The sequence below is a fragment of the Pseudonaja textilis genome, chromosome 2 (assembly GCF_049901715.1).
Source record: "Pseudonaja textilis isolate UNSWEBS1 chromosome 2, rPseTex1.2, whole genome shotgun sequence".
Taxonomy (NCBI): Eukaryota; Metazoa; Chordata; class Lepidosauria; order Squamata; family Elapidae; genus Pseudonaja; species Pseudonaja textilis.
The window spans coordinates 69,808,184-69,822,514 of NC_141991.1; the positions used below are offsets into that span (position 1 = coordinate 69,808,184).

Genomic DNA, 14,331 nt, shown 5'->3' on the forward strand with positions numbered 1-14,331 from the left:
TATATAATTGACATAATTTATAATACTATATACTTACATGAGTAAGAGGTTGAAATAAGTGTTGTTTTATCAATGGTGTCCATTTCACTGATGAATCAAATTCTCCCTCATTTTTTGCATGTGGCCTTCTGAATCTGCTTCAAACATTTGGACCTGTTTAACCACTCACCAAACTGTTCTGTTACTGCCAAATACTAGGGGAAAATGAGGAGTGTTGTGTTACTTTCATAGTGTTTGTAACAAGTGAGGAATTAAGTAATTGAATTCAAATTATTTTAGTTCCTTCTGTTTCAATCCTACTTCTAATTTTATAGCACTATCGGAAGTTATTACTCTATACATTGTGGGAGTTACAAGTGCTTAGTGTAAAAATGTTGGTTATGTTAACAACCAACACTCAATTAGAGAGCTGACAAAAGGGTTTGTTAAAGAAAGGGAGGAAAAATAAATGCAATAATAAAAAGGCCACGAGTTTTAAAATAGATCCTCATGTTTTACCAAAGGGCAATCAATTCTTTAGCTGGTTTCATTGTAATATACAGTAAAGATTTTTATTCAGATACGCCATTTCAATATATAGAAAGCTTTGGCTAAATACAGGTTGGAAAGACCTGAATCATCCTAACATGTTTTAGTTAGGATTACATTGAAGAGATATATATTTATAAAACAAATATATGATTATGGAGAAAAATATTTCAACCCTAGTCTGAATCTAGAATGCTGATTAATTCTACTTTATCTTCTTGCAATTACTTATATTTCTAGGATAATGGGGAAAATAAACAGATTAACTTAAAGTATGCATTGCTCCATATCTGCATTAAGTAATTTTACAAACTGATGTAATGCCACAAAAGCATATGCTTTATGTTCAGAAGCATCTGTTTTTCCCCATAAATTATACTGTATAACTGCAGATATAGAACATAGAATGCTTTCTGTTGTGTTCAGTATATAATTATTGGCAGGTTGAGAAATAATCCAACTGGCAAGCTTTGCTGTTCAGATTAATTAATTTCATGCAGAAACAATGAACTATTAACATTCTATGTTAGATTATGAAAAAAAACATTATCATTTGTTTACAGTTCGTATGGGCTGAAATCTCACTTTCTCTCACTTATTAGCCCATGTAAGCACCTCCATCCTAAGGTGTATGTTTAGCCCCCTGCTCTTACAAACAACAAAGATTACATTACAAACATGAAAGGGCTGCATCTAATATTGGGATTATTTATTGAACATGACTTATTACCTAAGAGATTAAATATTTCTTGCTCAATATAAATCTTTTTATCTCAAGCTATAAGGATGGGATTGTGATTGTTATGGACATCAGCAAAAAGGGAGATATTGTTCATCGCTTGAGAGGTCATGATGATGAAATACATTCTTTGGCATGGTGCCCTGTGCTTGGAGAAGATGCTCTGTTCAGTAAACAAGATTTCCAAGGTATATACAAAGCATAAGTATTGCAATATAAAAGCAGTGTGAATCTTGTAATAATATTTTGTTCTATGGTGGAACCAAAAAATACAATACTACTTTTAACTGATTTCTGAATACTTTCAGAAGAAGATGCCATTACAGGAGCCGTAACAGAAGAAGCAGGTGTAGAAAAAGGCTATTATTTGGCCTCAGGAAGCAAAGATCAGAGCATTCGTGTATGGAACTGTAATACAAATAGAGGTAAGTCTGGAGAAATTATACATTATTTTGACAACACAGTGTGGTATTTTTTCTCTCTATTTTCTCTTTACAAAGTTAATTTTTTATTAATTAAGATGCATTCTAAAAATAATTTGAAGAAAAGAGCTGCCTCCTCAAATGTCATTTAACATAACATCCAGTTCTGAATTTTGTGAGCTTAAATGTGTTGAAATGGCACAGTCTTTCTTTATAATAAAGCCAACATGATAATTGCTAAAGCTGTTCAGATCCCCTTGGAGTTTGTACTCTGGGCAAGTCTTGTTGAAATGCCTGAGGCTCAATCTTAGCTGGGTTTAGCTGGGTTGAGTTTGAGCATGTAATTCCTGAGGAATAAGAAAGGGTCCTTTAGACTATGACTTCGGCCATTGTGCTTGTAAATGGCCTCTGGCAGAGCCAGAATGGGAATGTTGCAATTGTCTTGATTCTTGATCTCTCAGTGATACCATTGACCATCATTATGGATTGACTAGAACAATTGGGAATAGGAGCACTATGTTCTAATTATCCTTCCTCTGTGTGTGATTCCAGTCAGTATGATGAGGAAGAGTTTGAGCTCTTATCTGTGAGGTGCCTTAAAGCTTGATACTCCTGTTTAACATCTGTATGAAACTGCCAAAATGAGTTTGTTGTCATTCAGGGTCTAGTACTAACAAATAATCAGATTATATCAATTTTATTACAGCTGGCATTGGCTGCCAGTTGGCTTTTTATGCTTTTCAAGATGCCGATTATAAGGTATAAAGCTTTTCATGGTACATGCCCCAGTTTTCTGATGGGTCCCTTACCTCCTACTCTTACCTTATTTTTGCCCATTTCGTATGTGTAGGCTGAACAGGCATGCTCCAGGTTTCATCAATTAAACAGTGTAATCTGTTGCAGGAAGTGCACGTTTTCTTTCTTTGCTCCGTTGAAACTCAACCCCCACCCACCCCGTAACAAGATTTAACAATTCATTAAAATTTTGCTTTCTGAACTTAGTAAATAACTAAATTTCGTGTATCCAATCAGAAATAAGATGTATTATGTTCAATAACATTTATGTCTGTATCAGTCTGTATGTTACAGAACATGTGCAAAGGGTTTTTTTAAAAAAATAAAATTAAGTGAAATTTCATTCTGGAATTTCTCCTTTATTTTGATATTAAGGCAGACTTGAAGTCTCTTTTTTTTTTCTTTTTGCTAGTGGTAATGAGCTTAAAATTGCCCTTTTTGAAAAGAAGAGGTGGAGGTGTTGAACCAATGGTCAAAGAGCGTATTTGGTTAACACTACACTGGCCCTCAAATCAGCCCACATGCATTCTCTCCAGTTGCTTTGGGTGAGTATCAAATGGCTGAGTGAAAGGCAAAAGTATAAGAAAATAGGTCCAGGGAAGCTGTTGATTAATTCCTTAGCATTATATATATTCTGTGTTTATTGGATACACATCTAACCTCTCTAAGCAATTTGCTTTATATTTCAAAAAGCACCCTCTGGATGTGTGAAGATTACAACTCCTAGAATCCTGCGGCTTTGGACATACAGGCTCAAATTCTGTTAATTGCATCTTCAATATATCTGGAGCACACTAGTTTGGCGACATTTTGTATATGTCTCTATACTTGTATGTTGCATGTTTCCCAATTCTTAAACGATGTAGAAAGATTTCCCTGTGAATTATAATGAGTATTCTGTGTGTGTGAAATCTTTTTGGATTTCTGTTTTAAAATATAGCCTTCAAAACATTGCAGTTAATATTTGTTTACAAATATTTAATATTTTTTGCAATATGACTATACTTAGTGTAAAAGATTATATACTTAAAAAAAAAAAACCTACATTATGAATTAATGGATTCTTGCTTTCTGCATGTTTATTTTTCATAGTGGTGAATTGCTGAAGTGGGATTTAGCCCAACCTGGGAAGCGGAAATGGGAACTCCTGGGGACTTCATCTGAAGGACAAAACCATTCTAGAATAGTCTTCAACTTGTGTTCTTTGCAAGTAGAAGACAGACAGCTTCTTTTTTCCATTTCAATGGACAGAGATGTAAGGATCATGTGTCTTGCTTACTTGTTTGTTTTAAAAAGTCCTTCAGAATGTTTTGATTTGAAGGTTCCACAAATGTCCCTGCTAGGCTACTATCAGTGTTGATCTATCTTTCCTGCTGATTTAAGGAATGTGTGACATTTATTCTATTTTTCCCCATATCATTGCTGATAACTGATCTGCCTACAGAGAAAAATGATCAAATATTTGTGAGGGATTTTTGCAAGTTTGGTGGCATTTCCATTTGAATTACTATCATAAATCTGTTTTTTCTTTGGTGCATTACAATTCATTTTGATTCCTTTTCACAGTTTTTGGAACTGGACTTCACTTTATTTTGGTCTTCAACATTTAATATCTTAGTTCTCATGCAGAAGAATACATTGAATCAAATAGTACAGTAGCTTTTTAAACCTTGAATCTAGTCTTCTGTCACTTGTAGAATTTGTAGAATTCTAGTGTATTTATCCCTAGAATATCAGGAGGAATCTAACTTTTAGAACAGATCAGTGCTTCCATTCAGAAATTATTTGGAAAATCTTCATAATTCTCCTGTTGAACTTTTCTGTAGCTTTTGACTTGGTGAATTTTTACTGAAGGTCCATTTATTTATTTTTCTTTGTAGGTGAAGTGTTGGGATCTGGCAACTTCAAATTGCTGTTGGACTATGCCTTCTCTTGGGGGGTTTGTTTACAGCCTGGCCTTTTCACCTGTAGATACAGGCTGCCTTGCTATTGGAGTTGGGGACAGCATGCTTCGAGTGTGGAACACCATGTCAATCAATAATCATTATGATGTGAAAACTTTCTGGCAGGGCATTAAATCCAAAGTCACAGCTGTAAGTATAGTTCTGCTCCTATTTTCAGTATAAATTTTATTTTCTCACTGAAAACAATGGTTTCCTACACTGGATATTACTTACGTTTTATATACTATGAGTGCTAATTATACACATATTTATTAAAATGTCAGAAATAATAAATTTATTTAAAATAATTTCATTTTAAGAATATTATTTTAACATATTAATAATAAAGCTTGCTGTTTTCATTATACTAATTAAAATCACTGTTTATGTCATGGCCATTAGATAAGAAAACAATTCTGAGCATAATTTGAGCATAGATGTTAAGATAATGAAAAAACAAAATCTACTTTTAACAGCAACGCTAGAAAGTGGTATTTAGTAAATAATGTAATGAACTGCTATAAATAACTTTGATCCTGAATCGTTAAGTTTAATAACTTCATTCTTTTACTGGTAATTATTACTATGGTACCACGTTCTAAAAATACTACACCTGCAAATCTATCTAAAGATAATGTAGTTCTAATTATTTTAAATTGTCAGAATACTTCATGTAACGCTTTATTTATTAGTTTGTTTGCTTACTTAAAAGTAGCTTCAATCACAGAGAGTATCCTGCATCGTTAGTTTTCTATTTATGGTGCTTTCTGCAAGCGAACAAGGCGAACAGGGAGAATGCTAACAAATGTCCTTTAGTATATATTATATGTTCTGGTGGTGTAGATATACTTTTAGTATATTTTAGTATATTTATGTATCGGTTGTGTTAATGTCACACGGTGCAGCTGGAATATAATTTGCATTGATCCACAATTCTGACAGTAGTGTTGAAATCTTAAATTTCTGTTTGCAGCTGGCTTGGCATCCAACAAAGGAAGGCTGCTTAGCTTTTGGAACAGATGATGGAAAAGTTGGAATTTATGATACCTACTCTAACAAGTAAGATATAACTATGTTTGTTCATTAGTAGTTACTTATGTATATAATGATGAACCATGATTAACTTTGATTATAATTTTTTTTAATGATCAACATATGGCTGGTTCACTATTCAGTAAACCATCACAGATGACAATAGGTGATAAGCCAAAACTGCCCAGATTTTGGCATAGTATGCACTGAAAGGTATCAAAATATATGAAGATACCTTTTATTGCAAGAGTCTTGGACTGTGTCAGCCTAATTCCATATGTTATTAGGGATAGAGACTTGATAGAACCATAGAATTAACATTTTAGTTTTTAATTTGCTTACTTTATTTAAACCAAATCCAAGTTCATTCTAAGAAAATTTTCTAAAAGAACTTCTTCAGACCATGTTCCAATTCAAAATCTTCCAGAAACCCAGTTCTTTCTTAGTTCTCATCATAATTTGTTCTGTTGCATCACAGTTAGTATTACTCTTTAATTATAATGCATTTATTTGTTCATTCTTATCCTTCACAGAAGTCACAGAAGAGGGCAGAATTTTATCAAGAGGGGGTCATTAATATTGTTACTGTTTTTTATATTGAGAAAATACAAAGGAAATTGATGCTGTTCTTCTGTGCTCAACCAGATATACTTTTAAGGAGTGCAGTAGGATTGTGGAAAATGTTGCTGTTCTAGCTTAAAGGAATTGTTGGACTTTTCCTCATTTCTATTGATATTTTAAATAATGCTGAAGGAAGTTACTTCAGATATTGTCATGTGTTTCTTTAAAAATGCCAGTGTTTTGGTTTGTTTGTTTTGTATTTTATCTTTTTTATGATAAAACAATAAATAAAATAAAAAAATGATGCCAATTTTGGATATTTTTTCCTATAAGGCCTCCACAAGTCTCCAGCACATATCATAAGAAAACTGTGTATACTTTAGTTTGGGGACCTCCAGTTCCTCCGCTGTCTTTACGTAAGTCATATACATTTGTTTATAGTTTTTGCATTGACTTTTTTACTTGGTCCACATGTTGTGATAATGCTCTAGAAATAGCATTATCTTCTCCCTCACCCATTATTAAGATCTTCCCAAGTTTTGAAACTGCTCCATAATATAATTAGCAATACTCAAATTGACCATTGCACTTTGCAGTAATTTGATTTATTTAAATCATCAGCTATTTTGCATGATAGTGCTTTGATCCAGTAAAATGTGATGTAATTATTATATTAAAAGAGATATTTGAAATAATAAGTTTTAGATTTTTATACTGATTGCATTAAAATATGCATGTATAAGAAATAATTGTTTTCTTATTTATTTTAGGGGGAGATGGTGATAGACCTTCTATAACCTTGTATAGTTGCGCGGGAGAAGGGGTTGTTTTCCAACATAATCCTTGGAATCTAAATGGAGAAGCCCATGATATCAACAAACTCATTCGGGAAACAAATTCAATCAAAGTGTGTAAGAATTTTGACCTAGGAATGAAAACTGCTTGTTATTTCTCCATCTGTATTATATTTCAAGTAGAAAAAAGTAACGTCTGATTTCAGAATAACTTTCGGTACACTGGCATAGAATGCTCAGTTTTGTGTGAACTGGGCTGTTGGCAATTCACCATCTGTAACAAAATAGAAAGAAGTCAGACTGAGATTAAAAACCTTAAGACAGGTAGAGGGCCTAGTAAGGAAGAGGGCCTGGTACAGATTGTTAAGAAGCTGTGGGGCATGAAACTCACTCAAAGTGAATAGCAAAAAGTTCAGAACTGAACTTGATTAAAGAAGGGTAATAGCTCATGTTCAAGATTACAGTGAGGCTGTGATGACCCAGAGTATATCAGAAATATATATGCCTTCAACTTGGCTTCACTGTTTAATTGTTCACAGTGGAGGAGTAAACTATTTTCAAAATAACATTTCAAAGGAAAGAAACACAGTTCAAATTCAAAGAGCTGATAACAAAGCAAAAACCAAAAACAAACCGCACCGAATAAAGTTTCACAACAGACCAGGATAGATAATTGCCAGCTTCAGGAAGATAACCAGGTACAGTCCATTGGAAGAACGCAACCAAGATAAACCTTCTTTAGGAATAAAACACTAATTTGTCAACAGCGTCTGTTAGCCCACAGGTCCAACCTTTTATGCAGATCTCACACCTGCAACCCATGAAGAGGGTCATGGCCCTCTCCTCCCGAGTAGACCATGTTTTAGGGGATGGGCCTGGATCGTCCTCTGACTGCTCAGCTTGCCTCTGCCTTTCCCCAGCCTCCGCCACCACCTTTGGAGCCACACTTCCACTCCCTGTTGGCTGTTCCTCCTCTTCCTCAGACTCAGTCTCCACCAGGGGCATGACAAGCATTATGTGTGGCAACACAAACTTACTTTTCTGCCTTACTGTGTTAGCCAGTGTGCCTCAGCAGCTCTGTTTAAGGTGACTACCAGTCTTCTGAGGAACAATTAGTAATTGTTATATGCAACATTTTGCTGATAAAAATTATTCCAATTTGCTCAGGTCTAGAATCTGCTGATGAAGTGATTGGGATACATCATGTGATGTTCATATAACTCTTTTCAGCTTCTTGATTCTAAGCAAGTAATAAGATAGAATGCTTTGAAATGTGTTGGTTTATAAGAGTTATATGTAAATAAAAGGCAAAACATAAGCAATGAACAACAAAACTGCAGGAAGATCAAACTTTATAAAGAAATTTCCCAGCATTGTTAAGGTCAGTAGAGGTAGTCCTCGACTTATGACCACAATTGAGCCCAAAATTTCTGTTGCTAAGTGAAACATTGGTTAAGTGAATCTAGCCTCCCCATTGACTTTGCTTGTCAGAAGGTCACACAGGTGATCATATGACTAAGACATAAATTTGAATCCATTGCCAAGTGTCCGAGTTTTGATCTCATGACCATGGGGATGTTGCAACAGTCATACATGTGGAAAACAGTCATGAGTCACTTTTCAATGGCGTTGTAACTTCAAATAGTCACTAAATGAACTGTTGTAAGTTAATGACTACCTGTACAAGTTGTATACTACATAAGGACAGAATGTTAGATAAACTAATCAAAATGGAGTGTTGGCAGTGGTCTGAAAAATACAGGTATAAGGAAACAATGGGAGACACACGGTTGAAAAAAAGGAACCATTGATTAAAGTAGAACTGAAGCAAAACAGCATAGGCATTAGTGAGAGAAAGAATTGGTGCAAATAACCAGGATAGCAGTGAACATAGGCTATTACTGTACAGTTATGATTTAGTAATCATTAGCAGTTCTGATTTTCATGAGCAGATGATCAGTTCTGACTTTCATATAAGAAAGGAGCAGAATAAAAAATCTAATAAGTAAATTCAGTACCGCCTTAAATTTCCCAATCTTTAAAGCAAAAGGCACTACTTCATTTTTTCTATCATCTTCCCTGGAAATCTGTTAGACATTTAAAATTTTTCAACATTTGAAAATTTCATTCTTCTATTATAACTTCAGAAAATATTTAAAAGTTTCCAAGTAGATTGACCAGATCCACTGTTTCTGGAACTTTCTTCTTCTTCTTCTTTTTCTTCAGCGTTTGTCTCGCGCTCGGGCGAGGTCCGCTAATGTCCTTTCTGGAACTTTCTGGAACTTTCATCATAGCAAATTACTGTGTTATCTGTTGTAGAAAAATTGCCATCTATCATGCCATTATGTTTTTGTAACTTAATTGCATAGGAAAGTTTAAATGGAACAAATAGCTTTGAGAAAAACAAGAGATTTGCATTCAGCCACTTGTTTTATTGCATTGTATATCATGTTTCATTTTAATAAGTATACATCTTGTTGAGTATCCAATAAAGAAGTGGTGGACCCAAAAAACTATTATGAAAGCATAGTTTCTGATCTCTTGCTGAGATTACTTTCATCCTCACGTCTTTCTGAAGGTAGTACACTTCATGCTAACCTCTTTTCCTGAATTTTTCCTGGCTGTTTTTATGATATTTGTGTCTATTTTCAGGGAAATACTACTGTAGATGTCCTTGCTGGGATGCAAGACTTGTTCAGATTGCTCAGTTGTTCTTACAATTAATGTATTTGTATTGTTTTATAAATATATAAATGAGAGACAGATACCCTGTAAATAAATAAGTTGTGATGAGAGACTCTTAAATAAATGTTCAAACTCCATAGTCAGATGCCTCCTACAGAGTAGTTTTTAATCTTCTGACTGATTTAAGATTTTAGAAAAAATATGTCTGTCTGTGGACTGAAAAAATAAACAATTTTTCTGCAAAATTTAGATAAATAGAAATTATATGGTGGCTTTTTTCATTTAGTTATTTCTTTTATATATGCCTTTACTTTGTAAAACTTCAGGCAATGTACATAATGTTCCCACCTCTCAAAACAACAATCCTGTGAAGTGGTTTGGGCTGAGAGAGAATATGACTGACTCAAAGTCACCAAGCCAGTTATCTAGCCTAAGGAAAGATTAAATCGTATGGTCTCCAGGTTTTTAATCTAATATCTTGACTATTACACATCAAGCTGTTTTTTTTCCCTTTGTCTGGTGGTAACTGCTAGATCAGTATTTCTCAACTTTGGTGACTTTAAGATGTGGCTTGCTGGCAAATTCTGGCAGTTGAAGTTCACATGTCTTAAAGTGGCCAAAATTGAGAAACACTGTGCTAGGTTATTGTAAAAATTGACACAATTCCCTGATTCCTCTATTCTCCCTGAAAACCTTCAGTTGACTATTTTTACATTATTTATCAAATGGATGTTAGTATTATTAAGGCTCTATAATTTTATTTACTTTCTTGTAGCACAAATTACCAGCACATACAGAAATCAGCTGGAAACCAGATGGTACTCTTTTGGCTATTGGTAACGAAGATGGGTATGTGCTGAAATTTTAACTCAGTGCTAAATTGCCATTTAGTAGCAAGTGTGGTTGAGAATCAAGTATATTGACTTGCCTTCCTCAATTTTTTTTGACAAATTATCTTTTGAACTCCTTTACTAGGCAACAGAATCAGTATAACATTCTTCAGTGATTTAAAAATATATATAATTAATTAGTTCACTGAGAAATTTTCCCAATAGACATGAGCAAATAAAGTAAAAGCAGACAAAACGACATTTCCAGATACTTAACTGATTGTGTTGTCATGATGTGTTTTGAGTGCCTGACTATATGCTCTTGACTTATCACTGTTTTAATATATAATTGACAAGGTTAATAATTGGATTCTATCTGGCTTGAGCCCTTTTTGTGTCTATCTAATACCATTTCATTTTAATATTATGGAATAAAATTTGCCAAATCTTTGTATTCATCAAATGTAATGATTTAAGGCATCCCTATATTCATAAAATTATTATACCATGCAAGCCGATATAACTCATATCAAAAATATGTGCATATTTACAAATAGAGATGGCTGTGCTTTTGTAATAAAATATTCCAATTTGCAGCATATTTAGAGTGGAATTGTAATATATTTGTATGAATTGTTTTTGAAGAACAGAGACTAAAGTTCTTATTTCTCCCATTTCTGTATTAACTGATACTTCCTTTTTAATCTTGCAGATCAATTGAAATACTTCAGGCTCCTCATTTGAAACTGCTGTGTACCATCCAGCAACATCATAAACTTATCAATGTTATCCGTTGGCATCACGACCATGGGACACAACCAGAACTTAGTTATATGATAGCTTCTGGTTCAAATAATGCTACTATTTATGTACACAATATCAAGAATGTCATAGGTGACTATGTTTCCAATTCTTGCCATCAGTCATTGTTTAAAGTGTTGTTTCTCACCTTCTTCTATAATATTTTGAATAAGACCACATGTTTAATAATTGTTCTGGTCTAAAGTAAAACATGTTTACAGCTTCACCTCCTATAAGATAGCCAGTCCACAATGGATAGATTGCTCTCTTCATGAAAAGGGTCAGAATATTATTCAGGAAGATCCAGTGCAGCAATAATACTTAATTGTTTTCTTCTATCTCATCTTTCCTTTCTTCCTTTATAATTTTCTGTATTATTTGTTTGTTTTTTCCCTTTGGCTTCCTGTATTCATTTTTTTAATGTTCTAAACATGTTCTAAAATTATACAAAAAGTAAGTTGTAAGATTTGAGCTCATTCAAACATTATGTTTTTTCTTTAGAGAGTTCTCCAGAGAAGCCTGTAATAATCACAGAGCCTTTTCGTACTCTGGCTGGACACACAGCCAAGATCACTAGTTTGTCTTGGAGTCCACATCATGATGGAAGACTGGTATCTGTTTCCTATGATGGCACTGCCCAGGTAATGTGAATTTATTTTAGTGGATTTTTCCTAATCTAATCCCGGGTTCTTCAAAATGGTCAGTATCAACCTCACAAAGGTCAATGGGACTATCCATTATTGTTATTGTGCAGTAATATTAAATAGATATAGTACTATTAAATTATTTTAATATAATAAATGAATGCTTTGGGTTGAACAATCTGAAACTTCATGAAAGGATTTATGAGCTGAAAAATTTGGAGACTCCTAATCTAATCAAATCAAATAGATAAAAAAATTAAGAATGCCTTGATTTAAAAAAAAATAGGAAAACCAAACTTGGAAAAGCAGATTCTCATACTTCTTTTTGTATATGTTGGGAATTCACAACATTGATTGCATAAATTGTCATTCTGTGGAATATGTAAGAAGCTGTTCCACCTAAAAGCAGAATGTGTAGGATTTTTTTTTAGATTTTTTTTATCATTGTATATGTTTATGATTATGAAAGATTTAGTGGATGAGTGAATGTCATCCTGTCTGCTGCCTTTGTCTTGCACCTTCCTATGGTTAAATGGCCTCCATAGCACAAATATAAAAAGCAGGAGCCAAATTTTAAAAGCATAATACAAATTAGAAACAAGTTTTATAGAGGTGATGGATTAGAGCTTTATTTGGGCTTTTTCAAATAATTGATTTCTGTGGACTGAAATAGAATAGATTTGGGGGTTCACCTGATTTAACAAACATGCAGTAGACCCATTGCCCTCTTGACAATAAGATAAAAAGCACGTAAAGGCTAAGTTATATTATACAGAAAAATACAAATACCAGTAAGTATTATCTAATTTTAATTTAATATCACATCTTTTGAAATCGGAGATTAGTAGGAAAACCATGTGGGACTGATGAGACATTTGTTTACAGGTCTGGGATGCTCTCAAAGAAGAGCCTTTGCACAATTACAGGGGACACCGAGGCCGTCTCCTCTGCACACAGTGGTCACCTGTGGAAACAGAGTCAATTTACACTGGGGGTGATGACTTCTCTGTTCATAAATGGATAGCTTTAAAGCAAGAGCACATTCGCCCTCCCCAAGGTCAGTAAATTATTAATTCATACTTTGACATGGCAAGAAGAATTTTTAAAAAATCCAAGATTTATAATGATGTTATAAACCTTCTTTTATAAGATTATATATAATTGTTCTTTTATTTAGTCATTCTTTAGTATATTTATTCCAGAATTAGGAACAAAAGCTTCCTAAAAATGCAATATTCATAGATTGAATGTTGGACTAAGATCCAAGGAAAGAGGCACAGAGAACAGAGAGCATATTCCCACTGTAGTTCTTTTGATGAAAAGGAAATAAATCCCCTAATGTGTCTGCATGTGCACAAACCATTTTCTTTCTCTTGCCATTTCCATTTGAGGTAACCATTTTGTATCTACAATTATTTTTATTGGGGGTTTTTTATTTTTAAATTTTGCTTGTGGCCCAGAGTCACTTTGGTGATGGGGGAAGCTAAATAAATAAATAAATTTCTCCTCAAGCATCATCTAACCATGATTCCTGAAAACCAGCAGGACAGTTGATTGTAGAATAGAGCTTGACAAATAGAAAGACTACGGAAATCTCTGATTCAAACAAAGGAACAGAAAATCTCATTCCCTTCCTGTGTGATGCAATCACTGTCATTTTGCATCATTGTCCTGTCTCCTCCCCTTGCCTTGCCCTTTCCCAAGTTTAAATGTGCCCTCTGGCCTCCAAAATACTGTCTTCCCCCACACTTTGGAGATAAAATGTAAAGAGCAGAAAATTAATGTACTTTCTCTTGTAATGCATTTCATTTTTTGTAATTCTTTCAAAGGAATCAGTTTAGTGCAGTGGTTAAAGCATCAAGCTAGAAACCAGGTGATCATGGGTTCTAGCCTTGTATAGGCATAAAGCCATCTGGGTGACCTTGGGGCTATCACTTTTTCTTAGTTCTAGGAAGTGGACAAGGGCAGTTTTGAAACCTTGTTAGAAAACTGCAGGGACTCATCCTTGCAGTTGGCAAGAATCAAAAAGTATGTATGAGAGAAAAAAGAAAAAGATTAAGAGGAATCTCTAAAGCTTTTAAAAGCACTTCTGTTTATTAGGCAAGAAGAGTATTGAGTTAGAGAAAAAAAGAAGCACTCAGATTAAACAGAAAATGAAGAAAAAGAAGAAACCTTTGGGGAAGTTGCCTTCTGCACAGAATTTAAATGACTGGATGAATGTTGGTGAAAATATGAAAGAATCTCCCTTGGAAGAAAATGGGGTTTCTGACCCAGAAGGAGAAAAGGAACAGCATGAGCAAGAGGCAGCTGAGAAAATTTCCACAGAAGGTACATAACAGTTTGCATCTCTAATCATAGCTGTGTTAATTGTCTTAATAAACTGAAGAATAGTGTTTAAGCCAGGGATCTTCAAACTTAGTAGCTTTAAGACTTGTGGACTTCAACTCCCAGAATTCTTCCTCCAGTCATGTTAGTTCAGGAATTCTGGGAGTTGAAGTCCACAAATCTTAAACTTGCCAAGTTTGAAGACACTTGGTTTAAGCTGTAGAAACTTAAC

At 34.0% G+C, this 14,331-nt stretch overlaps 1 protein-coding gene across 4 annotated transcripts in view; it reads left to right on the forward strand.

Moving 5' to 3' along the window:
* The window catches only part of GEMIN5 (gem nuclear organelle associated protein 5), a 28,289-nt gene that overhangs the window by 2,487 nt on the left and 11,471 nt on the right, over positions 1–14,331 (forward strand). For 2 of the 4 annotated variants that reach the window (XM_026696663.2, XM_026696664.2), the window contains exons 4-16: positions 1,307–1,455; positions 1,576–1,692; positions 2,897–3,029; positions 3,577–3,739; positions 4,365–4,577; positions 5,401–5,486; positions 6,354–6,436; positions 6,791–6,927; positions 10,275–10,348; positions 11,042–11,223; positions 11,632–11,771; positions 12,660–12,831; positions 13,875–14,102. In XM_026696663.2, coding sequence (XP_026552448.1) covers positions 1,307–1,455; positions 1,576–1,692; positions 2,897–3,029; positions 3,577–3,739; positions 4,365–4,577; positions 5,401–5,486; positions 6,354–6,436; positions 6,791–6,927; positions 10,275–10,348; positions 11,042–11,223; positions 11,632–11,771; positions 12,660–12,831; positions 13,875–14,102 — 1,877 coding nt within the window. The remainder of the gene's footprint in view (positions 1–1,306; positions 1,456–1,575; positions 1,693–2,896; positions 3,030–3,576; positions 3,740–4,364; positions 4,578–5,400; positions 5,487–6,353; positions 6,437–6,790; positions 6,928–10,274; positions 10,349–11,041; positions 11,224–11,631; positions 11,772–12,659; positions 12,832–13,874; positions 14,103–14,331) is intronic. The other 2 variants (XM_087924234.1, XM_087924235.1) reach the window with 1 other exon arrangement.